The following is a 27,892-nucleotide window of genomic DNA, read 5'->3' on the forward strand; positions in this document are numbered from 1 at the left end:
CAACTGCAGATGTCAGCCTGAGACTCCAGCTGAGTGCCAGTAACTGGGTGGACAAGAGAAGCACCCCAGAAACAGGAAATCTCAGCTTCTGAACACCCAGGAACCAGGTCAAGGTGCCTCCCCGACCCTTGACATTGTAAAGAAGGTGGCACCTTAGGTAGAGAAAGAGGAGGAAGGGAAGGAAATCTGAAAGAATGGGCTTGTTCAGGCAAATAGAGATGGTAGCTTTTTGTGACTGTGGGATTTAGTGCATGTTTGCTCCCTCTGCATTCTATCTTCGGTTTAGAATGCTTTCTTGTTCTTCAGAAGCTGGTAACGTAGATCTATGTTGTCCAGATCCCAAGCAGCTCAGGTTCTTGTTATAGAAAAGCTTCTACCGAAGGGACTCACTCCTGCGAGACTGGAAGTTTGTAGACACCAGTCTTGTGGGTACCTAGCGGAGGTGGGGCAGTTATCGTGGCCAGTCTCAGGTTCCAGCTCCCTGGGTGAAGAGCTGATGAGCAGTAGTAATGGGGCAGATGCTTGCAACTATGGTGGTGTTTTCCCCACCCCTGACTCTTGCTTCTATTGTCTTTATAATGATTCTATAAACACATTCTTCTCTGTATGAAATCTCTTTTTTCTTAAGCAAAAGCAAAAAAAAAAAAATCTAGAGTGGTTTCTCTTTCCTCCTTCCAGAAGGGATTGCAGATAACAGAATCTCAAGGATAGTAAGGTTGGGCTGTTTATCTGACCTGGATGGTTTTGAAGATAACGGTAGTCCGGTCACCATTACAAAATGGTACTTTCATAGTTTATGGCACACAGCAACCAGAAAAATTTGCTTCAATGATCACTCTTGGCTTCCTGGATTAGGAGCCTCTTGGAAGGATAGACTCTGGCAAAGTGGATGCTATGGTAACTCATCAGAATGAAATGTCAAGGGCTGTGGAATGAGATGACTACGGAGATGGCCCCAGAGAGATTAAGGAAAGAAAATGACAAGCTTAGGGTATGATGTCCTCAGCTCAAGAAAATTCAGAGGACCAGGGAGCTGCCATGACTACCCTAAGATAATCTTTTATCTCTTGGGACCTCAGGACTCAGATAGAATCTGATCCAATGGGTTGCTAAGGTTACAACATAAGCTGAATTCACATTTTGTCCTGTCTTTTAAGTGCACATTAGGACACTGATTTGGAAAGAGAGGGACCCTGCGAATTGTAATGGGACTTTTGAACGTGTTCGGTTGAATTTGCAAACCCTAAATCCTCATCCGACTGAGCCTTCCTGCCCAGCATAAATGGGTCCCTTCCCCTGTCTGACGAGGTTACTTTTTTGTTGGAGGCCTGCTAGTTACTTTACTTGACAAAACTAACTTGTCAACTCTCCTAGTAACTCCATTTCGTCATTATTGTGAACTCTACTTACAGATGGAAAAACTGATTCTGAGAACTTTAAGTGATTTGACTAAGAAACAGAATTATTAAAAATAACCAAAGAATTAAAATAATACCATTATTTTAATGTTTTCTTTTCTAGCTCCAAAGATGATTGAATCAGTTTATACTCCTCTTATAGAAATTCCAAATTTTATATGACATTGTCTTTAAATATTTAGCTGTTACCTATTTATTGTTCTATTGCCTGTTTCATTTCCATTCTTGAGGCTCTTACATGAGCATTGTGTGAATTATACAAAAAATTATTTAACAACCAGAAGGAGTTATTAACTGGAATTTAAGCTTATCATTATTATTATTATCCATGGATCAATGGAAGTATTGTGAATCATTTGTAAAAAAAATTTAAAAATAAATTAAATTTCATACTAATGTTATGAATTTTTATACATTTATAAACGTTACAAATGAAACACGTGGTAAGAGAAGTCTTTTGGCTCTGGGTATGTTGAGGCACTGATTATTTTTACAGACGAGTTTTTGTGTATCTACAGAGCGAGGGTGGAAAGGTCTGAAGGACTCAACCCCGCAGGCTGCCAGGGCCTGGTTGGGGGGCGGGGGAGAGGGCGCCCATGCTCACTTTCGTGTCCTGACCCATCCTCCTGGACCTCAGAACACAGCGATGGGACTCAGGCGAGGTGCTGCGTCGCAGGGCTGGGCCTGTATCCGCAGGTGGTGTCTCACTGCTGCTGTGACATTCATGAGACAGAGTGGTTGAGTGACCGCCGGAAGACGTTGCTTTTCTTTCTCTCTTGTTCTTCAGCAGGCCCTGTATTTAACTGAGCTTTTCAAGTGAACTGTTGCAATTTGCTGCATTCTTACCATTAATAGGTGGTGCAGTGCTTAACATCTGTTCTAAAGGGGTTCACTATACCTGGTGTAGTTGCAACACTTTAGTCCAACAAATCCAAGTGATGTAGTTATTTATGCTACTTCTCTGTCTCTTTCTCAATCTTATTATTTTCTCTCCTTTTCTACCTCATTGTACCTCAACACACACACACACACACACACACACACACAAAGACACAGAGTTGAAAAGAGAGGGAAAAGAGAAAGAGAGGTGATGGGGAATTTGAGAATGCAGAAGGAAACAGGACAAGACGGCTTATAGCTCTCCAAGTGAGAGCATATGTTTTGCGGGGAGATCTCTTTTTAAATAGCAGCATCTTCAAACAAACAAGCTTCTTTGCAATTAGCATTTACCTTCTTCCCTGCCTTCCCAAAGCATTTTCTTCTTCCCACCCATTACTTCCTCTCACCAGAAAGCAGGAACACAGAACATAGAAGATGTAGCCAAAATTGCAAAGTTGGAAAGTTAGCATTTTTAAGAAAACAGCTTTTGGAATACGTGTTTCTATATCTTAAATCCCATACCCTTCATATTTCAAGGATGTATGGGACAGTGGGCAGAATGGTTTTTCATACTTTGCTTGTGATCCCACTGAAATTTGACTCTCTGAGTTTTCTCGAGGTATCACACAGTAGAGAGCACAGTACAAGAGGGTATTGCGTTAGGGGATGTGGTTCCTAGTGTGTGTTGCTAGTGCTGTATGAACAGCATTAAGTATATATATTTACTAAAAATAGGTTTCTTTAAAACTAAAAACATGTAATGATGCTGTGAATAAGAATGAATGACGCAGACCAAGAAAAATCTGGTCTTGCGTACTGCCTGAATAAGTATGTGCTAATTCAATGAATGAATGAATGAATGGGTCTCTGTCCTCAAAGACACTTCAGAGAAAACCCAGTCTCCCTGATGTTATAATAAAATTTGGGAACTGAGGCACTTAACAAAAACACAGATTTCCAGGCTCCTCTACCGGAGCCTCTGATTTATTTGGCCAATATGGGGTCTGGAGGTCTATATATTCCATCAATGCCCTGGGGGAGTCTTACAACAAGTTTTGGAAGAACTGCATTATGGGATTTTCTCTGACTAGAGCCCTTCTCATGTTGCAGTGGAGGATGGCTAGATTTAGCAGAAGAATCCTGTCAATCAGAAGGATCAGATGTCTTTTCCTTAGTAACGTTGCTGTTAACAAGATGAATGCAAGTGGTCCGTAATTTAAGGGCACTTTGCTCATATATCTTGTTACACTTATTATAATCTGCTTCATACTGTGCCTATTTATATATGTATTTTATCTCCTTATGAGAGTACGATAGGAATTAATCTTCTTAGCTTATGTATTTTTATTGCCTCAGCGACTTCTAAGGTACTTTTAATATAGTTAAAACATGACTTTTACTAGCTCTCATAAAGTATATAGAATAGTAAATCATTATTTCATTTGCATCTAGTATTAGTTACAATTTATTTTATGGAAAGGTGCGTTAGACACACCAATCTGAATTCTGGAGAATGCATCTCTCTTCTCCATGCTCTCACATTCCCCGGCATTGGCGCCGGGGGTGGGTGTGTGGCGTGTCAAGGGTTGACGTCTGGATGGGAATGGGAAAGGTCCAAGTTTCTTGAAGGCACTGCATAGTTGTGACGGTGCTATATTAGGCTTTCCTCAAATTGCTTCCCAGGATTCTTCTTGAGAAGAGAGTTCTGTGGTTAAATATGCTTGGGAAATGCTGAATCCTGTATCCCCACTTGGAATTACTAATGCAGGCTAGTACGATGAAAGGAGAAATCAGCCTTAAAGAAATAGCTTTAATTTTGTTTAACCCTTTTATATGCCATCTTTTAATACATGTTGGGAACTGTTTGCTTCTGTATTTGCACAAGAAGACTCACAGACTTAGAGAACGAACTTACGGTTACCAGGGGAGACGGGTGGAGGGGAGGGAGTTTGGGATTGACGTGTATACACTACTATATTTAAAATGGGTAACCAACAAGGACCTACTGTACAGCACAGGGAACTCTACTCAATGTGATGTGGCAGCCTGGATGGGAGGGGAGTTTGGGGGAGAATGGATACATGTATATGTATGGCTGGGTCTCTTTGCTGTGAAACTATTACAACATTGTTAATTGGCTATACTCCAATATAAAATAAAAAGTTAAAAATAAAAGTCTAGATGAGTGGTTTTCAAAGTGCAGATCTGGGACAAGTAGCATCAGTATCACTTGGGAGCTTCACAGAAAAGCAAATTCTTGGGCTCCACTCCAGGAGCTTTCAATTAGAAACTCTGTAGATGGGGTCCAGCATTCTGCATTTTAACAAGCCCTCCAGCAGATCTGATGCCTGCTAACGTTTGAATTAATCACTCTGATTAATCACTTTCAAGGGGTTCTGAATTTGGTAATAAAATTGTCTGCGTTGGGAAGTGAATCATTTCAAAACTTTAACAGGTGTGCTACTCACCCACTGTGTTAAAATGCAGATTTCTGGGCCCCATTCTTACCTACTAGATCAATGTTTCTGGGGGTGGAGCTCAGGACTCTGCACCTCTCACCAGCCAGCCGTGCCAGAGCACGGTTCCCAAACAGCCCTGTAGGTTTGCAGGGGCCATTCCTGGACTCCTTTCATGTTTGGATTTTGAGTATTCAAAGTCGAGGGACTCATGCCTCTGTCAGAGAGGAAGCCAGGACAAAGAAGGGTGCCATGATGCTGTGTGTTAAATACTCTACACTTTCATGAAACTGAAGGCATAAATCCTATTGGCTACAATATGGTTAATTTATAAAGTGTGGATTTATGCCAAGCAGAGCATCCCTGATTCTCAGATATTTCCTCAATTCTCAGCGCCCATTCTTGGGACACAGTGGAACATCTCTTTCTCAGAAATTAATGATCGCCAGAGTAGAGGTGTCCTGGGCCATTAAAATAGACCTTGAGGTGTCGCCTGGTCAGACAGACCAATTCATCAGACCAGTAGTGTGAGATCTCCTTGAATTTGAATGACAATAGCTGTTTGCTGACGGAATACATATGCCTCTTTCTGGGTACTTTTATTTTATTTTTTAAATTAATTTTTATTGGATGTTAGTTGATTTACAATGTTGTGTTAGTTTCTGCTGTGCAGCAAAGTGATTCAGTTATACATATACATATATCCACTCTTTTTAAGATTCTTTTCCCATATAGGTCATTACACAGTCTTGAGTAGAGTTCCCTGTGCTATACAGTAGGTCCTTGTTGGTTATCTATTTTATATATAGTAGTGTGTATATGTCAATCCCAATCTCCCGATTTATCCCTCCCTGCCTTTCCCACTTGGTAACCATAAGTTTGTTTTCTACATCTGTGACTCTATTTCTAGTACCTTTAGAGGCAACTCTGAAGAAATTAAGGCTGTGACATTTTAAAAGAAATTGAAGCCACTACAGAAACTGTCTTTTGTGTCCTATCTCATAGGAAACGTTCCGAGCTGAAAGTCTTTGTGGAGTTAACTCAAACATCATTGAAGCATTGTTGGATAAACATATTTGAAGTTAAAACGAGGTTTGTATTTATAGAAAAGCCAGGGGTTCAGCTACATGCATTTTTCCTACTCTATTTTGAGAATAATAAATAGAAAACCAGTCATTTTTGAACGTACAATGCATAGTCGTGTATCAATACACATATTTATGACTTGTGTCACTTTCCCTCCTGTCTTTTTGACCTTAAAAAAGACAAACTACCAACTTTAGTGGAATATTCTAAAATGAAAACAGGGGAGTTCTACATCAAACTGCCTGGCACTGCCATCATCCTGACAGCTGTGTAAAAGGAAATGAAAGGATATTTAGCGTTCCAGAATTTTAAATGCAGGCCCAATTAAAAATTAAAAGGATCCTTGAATACACTTCAAACATTCTTATAATCCTATTAAAAGATATGTACCATCACCATCATACCCGTAAATAAATACTGTTTGTCTAATTCTCATAGATTAGAGACAGGCAAATAATCGGGGTTATTAATAAAGTTTCCTTTCCCTTGAATTCCTTGCACTCTGCCCTTTTCCTATAGCAAGAGGCTAGAATTTTCCACTTTCATTGCCTTGGAAAAGGGATGACACAGATGTCTGCAGATAACAAAAGAATCAAATTCTTAGTATTTGATTGTCAAAGGCCCAGGTTTGAGCACTGACAATAGATGTGGAAAAACAAATAAAGAAGAGCTGGGCTCTGCTGTTCCCAGACCAGACAAGAGACTTGGACCAGAAAGGGAGAGGGGAAAGGTCTGCCTCGGCTGAACCAGGGGGAAATCAGAAACTCCTCACCTTCATTATATTTGCAAAGACCCTATTTCCACATAAGGTCACATTCTGAGGTTCTGGGTGGACATACATTTTTAGCAGATTCTAACTTACTGCATCACCCAAAATGTATTAGAGGAAGCTTCCGTTTTCCCTGTGGATCAAAGGAATACAAATATGGAAACAGAGGAACCAATGTCGTCATCCTTTTCCTGTAGACAAGGATGTTAAAGTGCAGAGCAGGGTGATGTTCAGAGGCTGCCGAGGCGAGCATCTGAACTTGGGTCTTCATGGTGGAGTGATTCAACCTGCCTCCAACTGGGATGAGGATAGGTTAGCATGACTGTGATGGGGAGCCTTTTTCTGCACGGCCATTTGTTTATAATACAGAAGGAGTGCTAGCAAATTCTAATCTGGAAACTCAAAGAGTTCCCTTAAAATAAAAGCCTGGATGTAATCAACAAATTTCATAGCATTTGAGAATTTAATGGTACTTTATTTTATTTTTTAAATACATATACATATATCACCATATCTCCTCCCTCTTGCATCTCCCTCCCACCCTACAAACCCCACCTCTCTAGGTGGTCACAAAGCACCGAGCTGATTTCCCTGTGCTATGCGGCTGCTTCCCACTAGCTATCTATTTTACATTTGGGAGTGTATATATGTCAATGCCACTATCTCACTTCGTCCCAGCTTACCCTTCCCCTTCCCTGTGTCCTCAAATCCATTCTCTACGTCTGCGTCTTTATTCCTGTCCTGCCCCTAGGTTCTTCAGAACCCTTTTTTTTTTTTTTTTTTAGATTCCATATATATGTGTTAGCATACGGCACTTGTTTTTCTCTTTCTGACTTACTTCACTCTGTATGACAGACTCTAGGTCCATCCACCTCACTACAAATAACTCAATTTCATTTCTTTTTAAGGCTGAGTAATATTCCATTGTATAGATGTGCCACATCTTCTTTATCCATTCATCGATGGACACTTAGGTTGCTTCCATGTCCTGGCTATTGTAAATAGTTCTTCAGTGAACATTGTGGACATGGTTCTTTTTGAATTATGGTTTTCTCAGGGTATATGCCCAGTAGTGGGATTGCTGGGTCGTAGTTCTATTTTTAGTATTTTAAGGAACCTCCCTACTGTTCTCCATAGTGGCTGTATCAATTTACATTCCCACCAACAGTGCAAGAGGGTTCCCTTTTCTCCACACCCTCTCCAGCATTTATTGTTTGTAGATTTTTGATGATGGCCGTTCTAACTGGAGTGAGGTGATACCTCATTGTAGTTCTGATTTGCATTTCTCTAATGAGTAGTGATGTTGAGCATCCTTTTGTGTGTTTGTTGGCAATCTGTATATCTTCTTTGGAGAAATATCTATTTAGGTCTTCTGCCCATTTTGGATTGGGTTGTTTGTCTTTTGGAGATTGAGCTGCATGAGCTGCTTGTAAATTCTGGAGATAAATCCTTTGTCCATTGATTCGTTGACAAATATTTTCTCCCATTCTGAGGGTTGTCTTTTCATCTTGTTTATGGTTTCCTTTGCTGTGCAAAAGCTTTTAAGTTTCCTTAGGTCCCATTTGTTTATTTTTGTTTCCATTTCTCTAGGAGGTGGGTCAAAAAGGATCTTGCTGTGATTTATGTCATAGAGTGTTCTGCCTATGTTTTCCTCTAAGAGTTTTATAGTGTCTGCCCTTAAATTTAGGTCTCTAATCCATTTTGAGTTTATTTTTGTGTATGGTGTTAGGGAGCATTCTAATATCATTATTTTACATGTGGCCATTCAGGTTTCCCAGCACCACTTTTTGAAGAGCCTGTCTTTCCTCCATTGTATACTCTTGCCTCCTTTATCAAAGATAAGGTGACCATATGTGTGTGGGTTTACCTTGGGCTTTCTATCCTGTTCCATTGATCTATATTTCTGTTTTTGTGCCAGTACCATACTGTCTTGATTACTGTAGCTTTGTAGTATAGTCTGAAGTCAGGGAGTCTGATTCCTCCAGCTGCGTTTTTCTTTCTCAAGATTGCTTTGGCTATTCGGGGTCTTTTGTGTTTCCATACAAATTGTGAAATTTTTTGTTCTAGTTCTGTGAAAAATGCCATTGGTAGTTTGATAGGGATTGCATTGAATCTGTAGATTGCTTTGGATAGTATAGTCATTTTCACAATGTTGATTCTTCCAATCCAAGAACATGGTATATCTCTCCATCTGTTTGTATCGTCTTTAATTTCTTTCATCAGTGTCTTATAGTTTTCTGCATACAAGTCTTTTGTCTCCTTAGGTAGGCTTATTCCTAGGTATTTTATTATTTTTGTTGCAATGGTAAATGGGAGTGTTTACTTAATTTCTCTTTCAGATTTTCCATCATTAGTGTGTAGGAATGCAAGAGATTTCTGTGCATTAATTTTGTATCCTGCTACTTTACCAAATTCATGGATTAGCTCTAGTAGTTTTCTGGTAGCATCTTTAGGATTCTCTATGTATAGTATCATGTCATCTGCAAACAGTGGCAGCTTTAGTTCTTCTTTTCCAGTTTGGATTCCTTTTATTTCTTTTTTGTCTCTGATTGTTGTGGCTAAAACTTCCAAAACTATGTTGAATAATAGTGGTAAGAGTGTGCAACCTTGTCTTGCTCCTGATCTTAGTGGAAATGTTTTCAGTTTTTCACCTTTGAGAATGATGTTGGCTGTGGGTTTGTAATATATGGCCTGTGTTATGTTGAGGTAAGTTCCCTCTATGCCTACTTTTTGGAGGGCTTTTATCATAAGTGGATGTTGAATTTTGTCGAAAGCTTTTTCTGCAACTACTGAGATGATCATATGGTTTTTCTCCTTCAATTTGTTAATATGGTGTATCACATTGATTGATTAGCGTATACCAAAGAATCCTTGCATTCCTAGGATAAACCCCACTTGATCATGGTGTATGATCCTTTTCATGTGCTGCTGCATTCTGTTTGCTAGTATTTTGTTCAGGATTTTTACATCTATGTTCATAAGTGATATTGGCCTGTAGTTTTCTTTCTTTGTGACATCTTCATCTGGTTTTGGTGTCAAGGTGATGGTGGCCTCGTAGAATGAGTTTGGGAGTGTTCCTCCCTCTGCTATATTTTGGAAGAGTTTGAGAAGCATAGCTGCTAGCTCTTCTCTAAATGTTTGACAGAATTCGCCTCTGAAGGCATCTGGTCCTGGGCTTTTGTTTGTTGGAAGATTTTTAATCACAGACTCAATTTCAGTGCTTGTGATCGGTCTGTTCATATTTTCTATTTCTTCCTGGTTCGGTCTCGGAAGGTTGTGCATTTCTAAGAATTTGTCCATTTCTTCCAGGTTGTCCAGTTTATTGGCATACACTTGCTTGTAGTAATGTAGTACCAGTTGTTACTTCTCATTTTTCATTCTAATTCTATTGATTTGAGTCTTCTCCCTTTTTTTGTTTTTTGAGAAGTCTGGCTAATGGTTTATCAATTTTGTTTATTTTCTCAAAGAATCAGCTTTTAGTTTTATTGATCTCCGCTATTGTTTTCTTCATTTCTTTTTCATTTATTTGTCATCTGATCTTTATGACTTCTTTCCTTTTGCTTCCTTTGGGTTTTTTTTTTGTTGTTGTTGTTCTCCTTTCTCTAATTGCTTTAGGTTTAAGGTTAGGTTGTTTATTTGAGATGTTTCCTGGTTCCTGAGATAGGATTGTATTGCTATAAACTTCCCTCTTGGAACTGCTTTTGCTGCATCCCATAGGTTTTCGGTACCTTGTTTTCATTGTCATTTGTTTCTTGGTACTTTTTGACTTCCTCTTTGATTTCTTCAGTGATCTCTTGGTCATTAAAGAGTGTATTGTTTAGCTTCCATGAATTTGTATTTTTACAGATTTTTTTCCTGTAATTGATATCTAGTCTCATAACGTTGTGGTCAGAAATGATACTTGATACGATTTCAATTTTCTTAAATTTACCAAGGCTTGATTTGTGACCCAAGATATGATCTATCCTGCAGAATGTTCCATGAGCACTTGAGAAGAAAATGTATTCTGTTATTTTTGGATGGAATGTCCTATAAATATCAATTAAGTCCATCTTGTTTAATGTATCATTTAAAGCTGGTGTTTCCTTATTTATTTTCATTTTGGATGATCTGTCCATTGTTGAAAGTGAGGTATTAAAGTCCCCTACTATGATTGTGTTACTGTTGATTTCCCCTTTTATGGCTGTTGGCATTTGCCTTATGCATTGAGGTGCTCCTATGTTGGGTGCCTAAATATTTACAATTGTTATATCTTCTTCTTGGATTGATCCCTTGATCATTATGTAGTGTCCCTCTTTGTGTCTTGTAGTAGTCTTTATTTTAAGGTCAATTTTGTCTGATATGAGAATTGCTACTCCAGCTTTCTATTGATTTCCATTTGCATGGAATATCTTTTTCCATCCCCTCACTTTCAGTCTGTATGTGTCCCTAGGTCTGAAGTGGGCCTCTTGTAGACAGCATATGTACGGGTCTTGTTTTTTTATCCATTCAGTCAGTCTATGTCTTTTGGTTGGAGGATTTAATCCAGTTACATTTAAGGTAGTTATCGATATGCATGTTCCTATTACCATTTTCTTAATTGTTTGGGTTGGTTTTTGTAGGTCTTTTCCTTTTCTTTTCTTTCCTGCCTAGAGAAGTTCCTTTAGCATCTGTTGTAAAGCTGATTTGGTGGTGCTGAATTCTCTTAGCTTTTGCTTGCCTGTAAAGATTTTAATATCTCTGTTGAATCTGAATGAGATACTTGCTGGGTAGAGTAATCTTAGTTCTAGGTTTTTCCCTTTCATCACTTTAAATATGTTCTGCTGCTCTCTTCTGGCTTGCAGAGTTTCTGCTGAAAGATCAGCTGTTAACCTTATGGGGATTCCCTTGCATGTTATTTGCCGTTTTTCCCTTGTTGCTTTTAATATTTGTTCTTTGTATTTAATTTTTGGTAGTTTGATTGATATGTGTCTTGGTGTGTTTCTCCCTGGATTTATCCTGTATGGGACTCGCTACACTTCCTGCACTTGATTATCTCCTTTTTTTCAACTATAATCTCTTCAAATATTTTCTTGGTGATTTTCTTTTTCTCTTTTTCATCTGGGACCCCTATAATTCGAATGTTGGTGGGTTTAATAATGTCCCAGAAGTCTCTGAGACTGTTCTCAATTCTCTTCATTCTTTTATCCTTATTCTGCTCTGCAGTAGTTATTTCCACTATTTTATCTTCCAGGTCACTTATCCTCTGCCTCAGTTATTCTGCTACTGATTTTTTCTAGAGAATTTTTAATTTCATTTATTGTGTTATACATCATTGTTTGTTTGCTGTTTAGTTCTCCTTGTTAAACATTTCTTGTATTTTCTCCATTCTATTTCCAAGATTTTGGATCATCTTTACTATCAGGACTGTGAATTCTATTTCAGGTAGACTGCCTATTTCCTCTTCATTTGTTTGGTCTGGTGGGTTTTTACCCTACTGCTTCATCTGCTGTGTGTTTCTCTGTCTTCTCATTTTGCTTAACTTACTGTGTTTGGGGTCTCCTTTTCGCAGGCTGCAGGTTAGTAGTTGCTGTTGTTTTTGGTGTCTGCCCCCAGTGGCTAAGGTTGGTTTGGTGGATTGTGTAGGCTTCCTGGTGGATGGGACTAGTCCCTTTGTTCTGGTAGATAAGCATGGATCTTGTTTTTCTGGTTGGGCAGGTCCACGTCTGGTGGTGTGTTTTGGGGTGTCTGTGACCTTTTTATGATTTTAGGCAGCCTGTCTGCTAATGGGTGGGGTTGTGTTCCTCTCTTGCTAGTTGTTTGGCATAGGGTGTCCTGCACTGTAGCTTGCTGGTCGTTGAATGGAGCTGGGTCTTAGCGTTGAGAGGGAGATCTCTGGGAGAGCTTTTGCCATTTGATATTACGTGGAGCCGAGAGGTCTCTTGTGGGCCAGTGTCCTGAACTCGGCTCTCCCACCTCAGAGGCACAGGCCTGACAACTGGCCAGAGCACCAAGACCCTTTCAGCCACTCGGCTCAGAAGAAAAGGGAGGAAAAAAGAAAGAAAGAAAGAATAAAATAACATAAAATAAAGTTATTAAAATAAAAAATAACTATTAAAAAATTAAAAAGTAATTTAAAAAAAGAAAGAAGAGAGCATCCAAACCCAAAACCATATCCACCAATGATAACAATTCCTAAAACTATACTAAAAAAAAAAAAGAAAAACAACGGACAGACAGAACCCTAGGACAAATTGTAAAATCAATGCTTTACAGACAAATGACACACAGAAGCATACACATACACCCACACAAAAAGATTAAAAGGAAAAAAATATATAGCTGCTCCCAAAGTCCACCTCTTCAATTTGGGATGATTCGTTGTCTATTCAGGTATTTCACAGATGCAGGTACATCAAGTTGATGGTGGAGCTTTAATCCGCTGCTCCTGAGGCTGCTGGGAGAGATTTCCCTTTCTCTTCTTTGTTCGCACAGCTCCTGGGGCTCAGCTTTGGATTGGGCCCCGCCTCTGCCTGCAGGTCACAGGAGGGCGTCTGTTCTTCGCTCAGACAGGACAGGGTTAAACGAGACGCTGATTCGGGGGCTCTGGCTCACTCAGGCCGGGGGAGAGGGAGGGGCACGGAGTGCGGGGCGGGCCTGCGGCAGCAGAGGCGGCGTGACGTTGCAGCAGCGTGAGGCGCCGGCCGGCGTGACGTTGCAGCAGCGTGAGGCGGCGGCCGGCGTGACGTTGCACCAGCGTGAGGCGCGCCGTGGCCGCGGCTCGCGCCCGTCTCTGGAGCTCCTTTAAGCAGCGCTTTGAATCCCCTCTCCTTGCGCACCAGGAAACAGGTAAGAAAAAGTCTCTTGCCTCTTCGGCAGGTGCAGACTTTTCCCCGGACTCCCTCCCGGCCAGCCGTGGCGCACTAAACCCCTGCAGGCTGTGTTCATGCCGCCAACCCCAGTCCTCTCCCTGCGCTCCGACCGAAGCCCGAGCCTCAGCTCCCAGCCCCGCCCGCCCCGGCGGTGAGCAGACAAGCCTCTCGGGCTGGTGAGCGCCGGTCGGCCCCATCCTCTGTGCGGGAATCTCTCCGCTTTGCCCTCCGCACCCCTGTGGCTGCGCTCTCCTCCGTGGTTCCGAAGCTCCCCCCTCCGCCACCCGCAGTCTCCACCCGCGAAGGGGCTTCCTAGTGTGTGGAGACCTTTCCTTCTTCACGGCTCCCTCCCACTGGTGCAGGTCCCGTCCCTATCCTTTTGTCTCTGTTTATTCTTTATTCTTTTGCCGTACCCAGGTATGTGGGGAGTTTCTTGCCTTTTAGGGGGTCTGAGGTCTTATGCCAGCGTTCAGTAGGTGTTCTGTAGGGGTTGTTCCACGTGTAGATGTCTTTCTGGTGTATCTGTGGGGAGGAAGGTGATCTCCGCGTCTTACTCTTCTGCCATCTTGAAGGTCTTCAATCCTTTGCTATTTTTAAAGTGCTTCAGGTTATAAGATTCCACCTTCCCGGCCAAAATTCTATTTAGCGCATACTATAGACCATCATGAGATCGCAAAGCACATTCATTATAATGTTGCTGACCTCCGTTTTCCAAGAGTAGAGAATGAAGGCCGAGAGAAGTAAGATGTGAGGGTGTCAGACGCAGGGACGGAGTCCCACCCCTCTGATGCTATTTTAATATTTCACTTTTACTACCAAGTTGGCACTCAGTTTGAAATCGACAAAGATAATTCCTGAATGAGAGTCTCACACCTTTTTGTAATCAGGTTCCCTTGGTATTTACCCAGACATATTCTCCCAAGTATCTAAGAGTTTTAGCTGAAACACTGAATGGTCCCTCCTTTTTCGGTTCGTCATTGTCACACTAAACACTACTGTAATCACTCAAAGATTTCTTTTTTGGCCTCTTTTCTGATTGCATCTGTGATAGTTCTGCATGGAGATGAATAAATGGGTTGGTAATATATGGCAGAAACATATGGGAATTATATCAAATGGCATAATTCGGGAAAAATTTGTACATTTCCATATTGGAGTTTATCAGTAAAGATCAAAGTTATAAAAACGGTGCAATCAGTTTTGACCAGGACTTCCCTGGTTTGGAGTTCAGTCAAATGTAAACAATTCCTGGGATAGAATGAAAAAGATGTGAACTCCAGAGTAACTGCCTAGTAGACATATAGATATAATTCTGTATTGCCCAGATATTTTAGAAAGAAGGAATCCTTGTGAATGCAACTGAAAACTTTAATCATTTTATATCAGAAACTTGATTTAAACTTTTCCTTGCATTGTGTCCATAAAAAATGTTCAGTGATTTGATACCTTATGCTTTTTGTACTGAGATATTTTACTTTTTAAAAATATTTTATATTCTTTTGTTTTCTATGGGTTGTCTAAGAGAACTGGAAAATTATAGTCAAATTAGACTACTTGTTTAAGATGTCTGTGATAATACAAAAGTAACAGTTCTTTCTAAATATAATTCGTTTATATTATAGTTCAATCCATGGGGAGGCAGTTTAACTTATTTGATGGTGTTTCATTTTTTGTTTAAGTGACTTCCTTAAATTTTATTACCACTATTTCCGTTTGACTTTTTTCTCCACTTTAATAATTACTATTGGTGTCAAAGTTAAGTAGCTTAAGGGAATAAGGGAGAGCTTTTTGGAGCTACTTTTTTTAGGATGTATCTTTTAAAAGGTCTAACCAAGAAAAAAGTCCCCCCTTCCTTTAGAAAAAGATTTTTTATTTGACAATATACTAAGCTGTAAATGATCACTCTGAAAGTGATTTTTAGCTCTGGGTTTTCCTTTTATATCTAAGATATTGTATTTTATGTGATTGCAAATATATTTAATGCTGCTTATTCAAATATGCATGAGGTTGACATATTCTGAAAAGGACCAACTTTCTGACTTGGTCATTTTAGACCAAATTTAAATATGGATGTCTTAAAAATGAACAGCTGGGGGAGCATAAATTATCCAGATACTATAAAATGAAGGAAAAAACCACAGCTAGTGAAGGAAATTAAAGTAATGAGAAGCAGGAAGGAATAACTACATCTCATAATTTTTATGACCTGGACTGTAAAAATGGTGTGAAATTCTGACATTCCTCTTGGGAAGTTCCAACCCTTTCATGCATGAATAGCAGTGCATCTCAACTGGCCACCTTTGAGGTTTTGAGCGTAGTTCAATTTTTTGGAATTTCCAGATGACTGCCACTAGTAGAGTGTCAATTTTTCTTATAGAAACAAAAAAATTGATAATAATTGTAATAATGGAGTTTGGTAGCAAGTTAGAATGCTTGCATGCCATACTGAAGTCTTGATTTAAGTTTAGTTCTGCTGTGGCTACTATTTCGCGTGCATCCCTTACTTCCTGCGCACTTGGGTTTAGGTCAGTGGTTCTCAAAGTCCGCTGTGCATCTGAATGACACAAAGAGCTTATAGAAACTGCAGGGCCAGTGGCAGAGTTTCTGAGTCCATAGGGCTGGGATGGAGCCTGAGAACCTGCATTTCTAACAATTTCCTAGATGCCGCTGATGGGTTTGACCCTGAACTACATTTGGGGATCTGCTCGTCTAGTTGAATTTCAGGAGAGTTATGTGATCCTGGCATAAGAAGACCAGGAACAGTTTAACATAATATTTGTTACAAAGGCATGTCTTCCTAAGAGTGGATTATGATTTTCCCCATATTTCCAAAATTGGACGTGGGGATTTTTAAATGTCAACAATGGTGAATAACAAAGATTTTAAAAGAGCATACTCTTTTTCGTTTTTAAAATATTAATTGCTTTCCAAATGTCCCCTGTATTTTTAATAATTAGTAATAGTTGATTAAACAAATGCTGTTTATTTTCACATGCTAATATTTAAGGTATTTATACGCACATGTAGCTAGAACTTAAGTTATTTGATCCGTGCTCTGAATATTTCTTTTTCATAAAAGTTAGTAGTACACACCATTCCCTGCTCATGTCCGAGATCCCTAAGATGATATATTAGCAAGATCTTGGGGACAGATTGCTTCCACCACCTTGCCTCAACTTGCTTCATACTTCCCTTCACACCTACAAACCAGTACTTCCCTGGTTTGGAGTCCAATCAAATGTAAATGTTCCTCGGATAGAATTTCAAAGAGGTGAATTCCAGAGTAACGGCCAAGTATGGTAGTCAGGAATCTGGTCTGCCCAGATTTACTGCGTGCCCGTTACAGGACAAGCATTTCTACCCCTGTAACTCACCTAATCTTCACAATAAATTTATTACTCCAATTTCACAGTAAGGAACGGGACTTAGCACAAAGAAATGATTTGCTGAAGTAACAACAGACAGAAAGAGGCCCTTCCAGGATCTGAGCCTGAGCCTTCTGATGCCTGGTTGAGGAATCTTGCTACAACTTTGTTTCTATTTTAAAAAGAAATCACAGGGAGATCAGCTCGGTGCTTTGTGCCCACCTACAGGGGTGGGATAGGGAGGGTGGGAGGGAGACACAAGAGGGAGAGGATATGGGGATATATGGGTATGTATAGCTGATTCACTTTGTTATACAGCAGAAACTAACACACCATTGTAAAGCAATTATACTCCAATACAGATGTTAAAAAAAAACAAAAACAGTAAGGCCGACTTAAAAGTTGCTTCAAAATTTAAAAGGCTAGATCTCATGTTAAGTGTCCTTACCATAATAAAGTTTAAAAAATTTAAAGTATAATGTTGGTATTTAGTATACATTAAGTGCTTAATAAATATTAGTTCCTTGTCAAAAAAAAAAAGAAAAATCAAAGAAGGTAAGGGAACGTTGTTGCTGTTGCGATTACTGTCGTAAACTACTCACAACTACTGATTTTATATGGACAGATTTAGGGTGCTAGTTGGGAGAAACTGATTCCAGCTTGGATGAAATTGTTTTTCTAGATTTCTGTTTTAGCCAACGACAGGAATAAGGAAGCTTTTTGCCTTTTAAAAACTCTAAACGTTTTGCAGAGCTGTTGAGTTACGAACACTTTTCTTGTTGAAAATGCACGTGTACACAAATGCACAACATTTCATAGTTTTCAGGGGATTTACAGACCCTGCACTATGCCTGAAGATTTTCTTGATTCTCAGAGTCCACTGACCATAAGATAAAAACCACCCTTCTGGGCAACTCAGCCCAAGGGTGGGGTAGGCGTGGCAGGAATGTTTTTACAGCTACTTGGAAATTAAAAGCAACTCCTTGGATTTTTTCTTTGGAAGTAAAGGTGTTAAAATCTGTATAATGAGCAGCTTATAAACTTAATGGAGTGAGCTAAATAATCATTAAAATCTAATTTGTGAATACTGAGGTGGATTTGATTTGAAAAAGAATGGAGGACAAGAGAAGGATGAAAATAAGAAGGCGAGTTGAGAGAGTAAAGGAAGGAATGCGGGTGGGCAGCTAGAGAGGAGGAATAGAAGGGGAGACACATGGAAATGACTGACAGGACAGAGAGGGAGAGGCTGTTCACAGACCTGCAGAGAGTGGAAAACACTGCAGGAAGGGGAGGGGAAGAAGAAACAGTTACGGAGGATGCATCTCCAACCTGATTTTGCTTCCCATTAAGTACTGTTTCCACAAGAGTCATGCCCATGCTTGTCATCAGAATTCAATTCTAAGTTGGAAGAAAGAGACCTGACTGCTTTCCTAGTGTTATATTCTCTCTATTAAAATTCACCAGGATTCAGAGTAACGAACATCTTTCAGGACCAAATAGAAATCTGCATAATTTATCTCGCCCCCAAATAAACTACAGTTACATTTTCAAGAGGTGGGGGAAAGCTTACCCACCTCCTGAATAACTATCCCTGAATCAAGAGGACACATACACACACACACCCCTGCATACACACATAACTACAAAATCAAGAGTGTAGAAAAATATCACTTCTTCAAATATCGGCTGCTGTTTCAATAAGATAAATAAACAGACAAATCGTGGTTGCTCCTGGAAATATTTAAATTAAGAGACAGACCTTCCTAAGGTCATGCAGGTGGGACTCTTTGAGTCACTGTGAGTTAATATTAATGTCTGTGGGAAAAGCAAATGTAATACCAACTGTGTCAAGCGTGGCTGCAGCCTGCCCTCCCTCTGTCTGAGGTCCTTGCACTTAACTTTGAGCTGCTCTCTGCAGGAGGAGGGCTCCATTTCCCCTGCTGGAACAGGGCTGGCCTTGTGACGTGCTTTGGGAGGGATGTGGCAGAAGGGCCAGTGTCCCCAGCTGTCTCAGCCCAGGTTGCAGGCACGGGGACAGAGCCAACCCACAGAGGCCTGCAGAGGCATCGAGAAAGCGCAGCAGAGGCAGGAAGACCGTGTAGCTGATCTCAGCTGAGCCCAGCTGGGGTTGCTGCCCCACAGAATCTGAGCTAATACACAGGAAAGAATGGATTTTTTTTTAAAAAAATGGAAGTATAGTTGATTTACAATGTTGTGTTAATTTCCAGTGTACAGCAACGTGATTCAGTTGTACATATATATGTCATAGTAAGTAAATATATATGTATATTTTCTTTTACAGATTCTTTTCCATTATAGTTTATTACAAGATAAAGAATATATTCCCTGTGCTGAACTCTACTCAATACACTGTAATGGCCTATATGGGAAAAGAATCTAAAAAAGAGTGAATATATGTATATGTACACCTGATTCACTTTGCTGTACAGCAGAAACTAACACAACATTGTAAAGCAACTATACTCCAATAAAAATTAATTAAAAAAAAGAATATATTCCCTGTGCTATACCTAGGTCCTTGTTGTTTATCTATATAGTGGTGTGTATGTGTTAATCTCAAACTCCTAATTTATCCCTCCTACAACCCTTTTCCCTTCGGTAACCATAAGTTTGTTTTCTATGCCTGTGATTCTGTTTCTGTTTTGTAAATAGGTCATTTGTGTCATATTTTAGAATCCACATACAGGTGATATCATATGATATTTGTCTTTGTCTGACTTACTTCACTTAGTACGATCATCTCTAGGTCCATCTATGTTGCCGCAAATGGCATCATTTCATTGTTTCTTACAGCTGAGTAGTATTCCACTGTGTATATATTATGAATACACACACAAACATATATATGTATAAAACTGCATCTTCTTTATAAGAATGGATATGTTAAGCTAGTAAAATAAATGTAAGATTTCCTTAAGCGCCATATATTTTGTATTTCAACTTCATTTTCTCATTTCTCTCTGTACCGAGAGGTCTCAGCAACTTGACCCTGGTCCTCTTTCCCCTGGTGCTACTGTGACCCGACCCCCATCCAGCTGTGACTCGGGGCACGCTCACCACAGTTGTCCTCGTCCTCCTGGTTTCCACAGTCGTCCACACCATTACAGTGGAGCAGCTGAGGCAAGCATTTGGTGGTGTTGCCGCAGGGGAAGTAGCCCAGGGCGCATGCGACATCCTGCCCGCTCCCGGGAGCAACTGCGAGGAGGGAGGGGAGAGAGGTTTACCCAAGGCACTGCAAAGAGCGGTTTCCGCACGTTGCACAGACCTTCCTTCTTGTCAGCCTGGCAGGCACCACCGTCCGTATGCAGCCTCACCCTGCGCACCAGCCTGACGCCAACTATTTTCCAAGAACCTCCACCCCTAAAGGATGTTCTTTTCCGTGTCCCCAGAAGATGCCCGGATTCTCTGCTCTTTGCTTTTTCTCATGTTTCCCACCTGGAATGTCCTCACCATCCCTCTTTTTCTATGAAATGTCTGCCCATACTTTACAGTTGAGCTCAATTCCCCTCTTCTCTTTCAAAAATATTTCATCCAGTCATTTTAAAAATCAAGACTTTCTTGCATTGTTACCACTGGCTTAGAATTACGGCTGGTCTGATACTGGGGGAAGAGGAGGGGCGGAAACAGGAAAGCACAGCCCATGCTCACTCATATGGGGGGTAGTTCCCGAGGGCAAGGTCCTGCACAAGACACCATGCTGTAGCATCAAATAAAATAGTTCCCGACCCTTTCACATTGGCTTCCTTTGCTAAGTAATATGCATTTAAGGTTCCTCCATGTCATTCCATGGCTTAGTAATTCACTTCTTTTTAGGACTAAATAGTATTCCTTTGTCTGAAGGTACCACAGTTTATCCATTCACCTAAGGAAAGGACATCTTGGTTGTGTGCAAGGTTTGGCAATTTTTAATAAAGCTCCTATGAACATCTATGTGCAGGTTTTTGTGTGGAGGGACATAAATTAACTGTCATTTAAAACCTCAGATTTGTAGGATTTCAAAGATTATTGTAGAATCCAAGATAATTCTGTTGCTTATTAACTTTACTAAGTTTGTAAATCATTGAGACCTTATAGAATAGTAATAATTATAAAGAAAAAAACAGAATAGTTTGAACAGTCGGTAAAGCTTATTGTGTAAAAATGTATTTGTGGTCTATCATCAAAACATGAAAAGAATAAAAGTGACTATTTCCTTTGTAAGATACAGTGGAACATTTTGATAACAAGGCAGGTGACATTCTCCTAGGGGAGAAATCCATCTATGTCAGGTTTTGAGTGTCCTTACTTGTTTCAGAGAACATCATTTGATAAAGGAAATAGTCAAACCTATTTAATAGTGAGCCTTTTACACATAGTGTTCTCACTTGTGAAATTATTTATCAGTCTCTTCTCAACGAATTGATTAGAACAGAGTCAAGACACAGGATCTGTATACCACAGGGTGTCATTGGCAGAACACCACACACTTCAGAGGCCTGCCGTGTGCATGTAAATACATTGATCTGTGTTGAGACTGCTTTATGGATTCATTAACTTTTTAAGAACCAACTTTAAAAATCAAGGGTTTCAGAAGAATTCTTTGATGAATTGTCAGGCTTCAGTCACAGAGACTGTTTGAAGGCATTTTAACTAAACATACCTGCCTGTGTTTCCATCCTGCTGTTTTGAAAATTCTTCTCTAACTTACTTTTATGAATATTGTACTTTTATGTCCTGTCTTTAAAATTTATATTTAGAAGCAGGTATAGTTCTTTTAAAACATTTTAATTTATTTATTTAATTTATTTTTTGGCTGCCTTGGGTCTTTATTGCTGCGTGCGGACTTTTCTCTCTAGTTGTGGCAGGCAGGGGGCTACTCTTCGTTGTGGTACGCAGGCTTCTCATTGTGGTGGCTTCTCTTGTTGCGGAGCACGGGGTCTAGGCATGCGGACTCAGTAGTTGTGGCTCGTGGGCCCTAGTGTGCATGGGCTTCAGTAGTTGTGGCACATGGGTTCAGTAGTTGTGACTCACGGGCTCTAGAGCGCAGGCCCAGTAGCTGTGGCGCGCGGGCTTATTTGGTCCATGACATGTGGGATCTTCCCGGACCAGGGCTTGAACCCATGTCCCCTGCATTGGCAGATGGGTACTTAACTACTGCATCACCAGGGAAGACCCAGAAACAGGTATAGTTCTTTAATGATAGTGTCATGAAATTAGTCCTACATTTTCAAATATTATGATTCAGTAAATAAATTTGGAATCTTAGAGATATTTTAAAAATAACTTTTTTATTTTGAGATGATCTCAAACTTGAAGAGAAGTTGCAAATATATTATTAAGAATGTTTTTCCCCTCTGAACAATTTGAGAGTAAGTTCCTGACCATGCTCCATCCCCCTAAAAACTTCGGTGTGTATTTCCTATAAGAAAGGACATTCTCCTACTAGAAGGACATTCTGCACACTAGAACCATCAAAATTAGAAAATGAACATTGATCCCTTACTGCCATTTAAATCTCAGAACACATTCAAGTTTCACATATTGACCAAAAAATGTCCTTCATAGTGAGAGGATCTAGTTCACAGTCATTCCTTGAATTTTGTTGTCACAGTCCTTTAGTTTCCTTTGATCTGAAATCATTTCTCAGTCTTTCCTTATCTTCAATTATTTTTTAGAGTGTTCCTGAATTTTGGTTTATTTCATCATAATTAGATTTAGGTTAGGCACCTTCGGCAAGAAATTCACAGAAGAGATGCTCATGTCAACCTGTCAGGTAGTGCAAGATCTACTTTGTCCCATTCCTGGTGATGATCACTTCGGTCACTTCATCAAAGTAATGTCTCCCACACTTCTCCATTGTAAAGTTAACCTTTGTGATTAATAAGCATTTTGTAGAGGGGGTCTTTGAAGCTATGTAAAAATCCCTTCTCCAGGTGAAGGTATTCCCCTGCTCTCTCCTGAATCAGGAGGAGAACAACCCTTATCACTAGAGAAGGAAAGTTGTCACTGAGATGAGTCTGCACAAGCAAACTACTAAAACAAGCCTCTCTTCCACTGGTTTTCCCATGGGTTTACCTGCCCACAACTTACCACCTACAGAAGCCCAATCGCCCCCTTCCCTCTCTTGTCACTTACCCACAATTTATCATCTTTGTTAAAATAGTATATAAGCCCTCAACTCTAACCACTTCTTTGAGTTTTCACTTCTTTTCTATGGAGACTCCATGCATGTACAATTAAATATAATAACATCAGTAAAATTTGTAAACTTTTTTCCCTGTTAATCTATCTCTTGTCAGTTTAATTTGCGGGTCCTATGTACAGAATACAATACTTTCTTTCCCAACTCCCTTGCTTCTCAGTGGCTAAGAGGCACAGCTCTGGCAGTGAGACACGGGTGTAGCCTGCTGAGGAAGTCCTGAGGGGTTAGCTGTCCTGACACAAGAATGGATGGAGCAGTTGCCATGCCTTCCACCTTCTTCCTGCCTTTCACATGATGTAATGTGTGGAGCTGCAGCAGCGGTCTTGCAGCTATGAGGAAACAAGCAGGCTTGTGAGGCCAAGAAAACTCACAGGGATCTGGGAAATGCCAGCCCTGAAATCTTCGGGTTAAGCAGCATCCTCCTTACGTGAGAAAAACAAACACATCCTTGTTTAGGCCATGGTAGGTCAGATTTTCTCTATTTTGCAAAAAAAAAAAAAAAAAAAAAAAGAATGCTTTCCTAACATACGTCGAGAACTTAAAAGTGTCTTTTCTATACACACACAGCCTCTTTCCAGATATGAAAAAAATCTCATGTTGGCAATTTATTTGCAAGGATGGTTGAATGAGTAATTGAAAGACTGGTGGGGGCCTGGTGGAGGGGGCAGTACAGGAGGCCGCGCTCCCTGAGCCTCAGGCATGAATAACCTACACATACCTTCAGAGTTGGCGGGGTTAGTGTTCTCTGCTGGGCTGTGTAGATTAACTGGGGATAAAAACATCACAAAGCTATCAAATCTTTCCCTGGCAGCCAGTGTACTGAAAGCTCCAAGGGAGATGACTGGGGAATAAAAAGCCAGTTTAGGGTAAGGAGACATTGTTGGGACTTCCCACAAACATTATTTTAACTTTCCTGGACTAGGGGAAGGAAGCTTGTCTTTACTCTTGAGGAAAGAAGCCCTCGATGATGAAAATAACTTGTATGCATTTTATAACTTGGCTTTACATTAATGTATATCCATAGTTCTGAGCTTTCTCTGACCTGGTGGTAAGCAGTTTAATTTCATATATCAAGTTTTTTGCAATTCACAGATATCAGTGCAACAAAGAGAGGTGCTTGAAAAGTGGGTGTAGAATTCTGCAAGGATATTAATTTGCCATTGGAAGGACAACTCTGTGTCTTAGCATGAACAGATTCTTGCCTTCTTAGTTTGCATGATATACTCTTGCACTTTCATATTAAAATAGAAAAAAATATCCTATTTTGTTGTTAATATGCAAATCATGAGAGTAGAATTCATGGCCACTTGTTTTAATACAGAATATGTAATTGGTACAATATATAGTCCTTCTCAGATTCTTTTCCATTATAGCTTATTACAAGATTGAGTACAGTTACCTGTGCTATACAGTAGGACCTTGTTGTTTACCTATTTTCTATATAGTAGGGTATATATGTTGATCCCAAACTCGTAATTTATCCCTCCCCCACTTCTTTCCCCTAACCATGTTTGTTTTCTCTATTTCTGTTTTGTAAATAAGTTCATTTGTATCATTTTTTAAGATTCCACATATAAGTGATATCACATGGTATTTGTCTTTCTCTGTCTGACTTACTTCATTTAGTATGATAATCTCTAGCTCCATCCATGTTGCTGCAAATGGCATTATTTTTCTTTTTTATGGCTGAGTAGTATTCCATTGTATATATGTACCACTTCTTCTTTATCCATTCGTCTGTTGATACACTTAGGTTGCTTCTGTATCTTGACTATTGTAAATAATGCAGCTATGAAGATTGGGGTGCATGTATCTTCTCAAATTAGTGTTTTCACTTTCTTCAGATAGATACCCAGGAGCAGAACTGCTGGGTCATATGGTGGCTCTATTTTTAGTTTTTTGAGAAAACTTCATACTGTTTTCCACAGTTGCTGTACCAATTTACATTCCCACCAACAGTGGAGGAAGGTTCTCTTTTCTCCAAATCCTCACCAATGCTTGTTATTTGTGTTCTTTTTGATGATGGCCATTCTGACAGGTATGAGGTGACATCTCATTGTGGTTTTGATTTGCCTTTCCCTGGTGATAAGTGATGTTGAGCATCTCTTTATGTGCTTGTTGACCATCTGTATGCCTTTTTTGGAAAAATGTCTATTTAGGTTTTCTGTCCATTTATTAATCTGGTTCTTTGTTATTTTGATATTGAATTGTATGAGCTGTTTATATATTTTGGATATTAACCCTCTACTGGTCATATCATTTGCAAATATTTTCTCCCAGTCAGTAGGTTGTCTTTTCATTTTGTTAATGGTTTCCTTTGCTGTGCAAAAGCTTTTAAGTTTAATTAGGTCCCATTTGTCTACTTTTGCTTTTGTTACCTTTGCCTGAGGAGACAGTTCCAAAAAAATATTGCTACAATTTACGTCAAAGTGTATTCTGCCTATATTTTCTTCTAGGAGTTTTATGGTTTCCAGTCTAACATTTACGTCTTTAATCCATTTTGAGTTTATTTTTGTGTATGGTGTGAAAGAGTATATATCTTTTGTGGCTGCATGAGAACCAAGACAATTTGGTCCAGTTCTATTATTTTTCTGTAGTTATTAAGAAAGGTATAAAGAATGGCTTTTCAAAATATAAACTTATAATACTGGAGCTGCTCTGTTAAGCCATACATTCCTTACTCTGTCTATCCCTCAATCCTGATAAGCTACTCTTCACTGAGAATCTCTGTTTAGATGGTTCTATGTTGTTTGGCTCTAAATAAGGAAGATTCAGTGATTTCTGGATGTGAGGCCTAAATGGAGTAAGCAAACACGTTTCCATCTCTCAGTTTATGTTAGTCTTGGGTGTGTGTGAATTTGCAAACACGCACACAGCAGGCATCGAAGCAGGAAGGAAGAGAACAGCAGCAGGAGGACAATGAATGGCTTCATTTGAATCGTTTTTTTTTTTTTTTTGCTTATTTTTAAATTAAGTTTGTTTAGTCTTAAATGTGATAGCAAGCTCTTTTAGATAAGGAGTGAATAGATGAGACAGAAAAGTTTAAGAATATGGGATTTAGTGCAAATGTTGCTAAGCTTACCTCATACGTGGCTTAGGAGTAGATGCATTTCTGAATAAGGTTTTTTTTTTTTTTTTTTTTTTGCACTGGGTAGTTTTATTTTACAGAGGGGGTGAGGGTTAGGTGGTGTCAAGAAGAGTGACATGGAGCAAGTAATTTTTATTCTTATATTTTTCTTTTACAAATACACTGACGCATCATGCAATGCTGCCAGCATTGGATGCAATCCTGGGCCACAAGTCGGCACATTCCTTTGCAGCTGGTCCTGTGATGGCAGAACCTTTCATCTCGCCTTTATTGTTTACTATGACCCCTGCGTTATCTTCAAAATAAAGAAACACATCATCTTTTCTCCGGTATGACTTTCGTTGTCGAATTACCACTGCTGGATGTACCTTCTTTCTGAGCTCTGGTTTGCCTTTCTTGACGGTGGCCATCACCATGTCACCCATACCAGCAGCAGGAAGTCTATTTACTCATCCCTTGGTCCCCTTCACAGAGATGATATACAGATTTTTGGCTCCTGTGTTGTCAGCACAGTTGATCACGGCTCCAACCGGAAGACCCAAGGAAATCCGGAATTTCGCACCAGAGGACCCACCACGTCCTCGCTTCGACATCTTGAGTGCCAGGCTCTAAATAATTTTTCGAAGGCTTTCTGACTACAGTAAATCAAGTATTAAATATATCTGGATATACTTTTGCAGTGGGAATTTGTAAGGCACTGGTACCGGGAAATTAATAATTTCAACAGAGAATGGGTAGCAACAGACTCAGAACTGAAGTAAAACACTTAGCAGAGCCCTCGTGATGCAGGGGGCAGTTGACGACGGTGACAACATGGCAGGGATGAGGCACTGGCTCTGTCAACATGGTATAAGTTAGTACTTAATGTTGGCATAAGTGCATCTTGCTTTTAGTGATACTTGAATTAAAATTTTTGCAATTACAGTTTGTTTTCATTTGAATACTCTCATATAAAAATCACTCATAATTTAAGAAATTTATAAATTATTATTTTTTAGAAAGCACCCTAACTGAAAAGTTACTCCAGTGCATAAGAAGTCAGGTAAATATTACAGTCAAAATTTGAAGCAATTTGGAAAACTTGCTTAATAATTTTTATCGCAACAGCAGAAATATTTTTGGATGAAGCACTTAAATCTCTTTCTTCTCCTGGAAATACTTTGAGATTAAGTGGATGGAAAAACAGATGAACAGTTACATGTACTGGTTGCCAAGTGAGACACAGTACTGAGTGAAAATCAGTGGCTTTCTTTTTTTCAGCTGGAGGACAAATTATTGTCATTCCCTTATAACTAAAACATACGTATCTGCATTTCGTGGGTCTGGGGGAACTGTAGTGCACAGAAAAGGGAAAGACGGTCCAGACTTTTTGCAGTGATCATAGCTTCTCTTTAACTTAATCGGGTGCCAGAGTAATTCAAGGGCCAAAGCCAAAGAGGAAGTACAGTGAAGCATTTTAATAATGTGGTTTTGAGGAAACTGACCTCATTAACCATATAGTGAGGTGATTATGCTGGGGCTGGTTATCATTTTTGGGGGGAGACATGATCTGACCTGGCTTGTGTCCAAATCTTGAATCCCTCTTTCAGAACTAAAATCTTAAGGGTTTCAATAGACATATCTTGGAAGCTAAGTTCCTAGGGATTTATCACTAATGGAATAAAACTGGGCTTTTACTTTTTGACAGACGTTGACAGAAGCGCACAAGCACTTACGAATGTGTCTAGGGAACCCATTTTCTATGGAAAACACTAACTCAGTGAAATTATAACCCTCATTCTGTAACAACATTAAACGTT

At 39.7% G+C, this 27,892-nt stretch overlaps 2 protein-coding genes across 3 annotated transcripts in view; both read right to left on the reverse strand.

Moving 5' to 3' along the window:
* RXFP1 (relaxin family peptide receptor 1) overlaps positions 1 to 27,892 on the reverse strand; it is a 96,145-nt gene that overhangs the window by 44,042 nt on the left and 24,211 nt on the right. Inside the window, exon 2 of one of the 2 annotated variants that reach the window (XM_019926350.3) lies at positions 19,882 to 20,019. The exons of the other annotated variant lie outside the window; for it this stretch is intronic. Coding sequence (XP_019781909.3) covers positions 19,882 to 20,019 — 138 coding nt within the window. The remainder of the gene's footprint in view (positions 1 to 19,881; positions 20,020 to 27,892) is intronic. 2 annotated transcript variants of the gene reach the window in all.
* On the reverse strand, positions 26,264 to 26,722 carry LOC101318701 (large ribosomal subunit protein uL14-like). Its single transcript, XM_019926349.3, is given in 1 exon segment — positions 26,264 to 26,722. A coding segment is annotated over 1 exon segment (423 nt). The 5' UTR covers positions 26,687 to 26,722.

This window comes from Tursiops truncatus, chromosome 5, assembly GCF_011762595.2.
Source record: "Tursiops truncatus isolate mTurTru1 chromosome 5, mTurTru1.mat.Y, whole genome shotgun sequence".
In the NCBI taxonomy this organism is placed as follows: Eukaryota; Metazoa; Chordata; class Mammalia; order Artiodactyla; family Delphinidae; genus Tursiops; species Tursiops truncatus.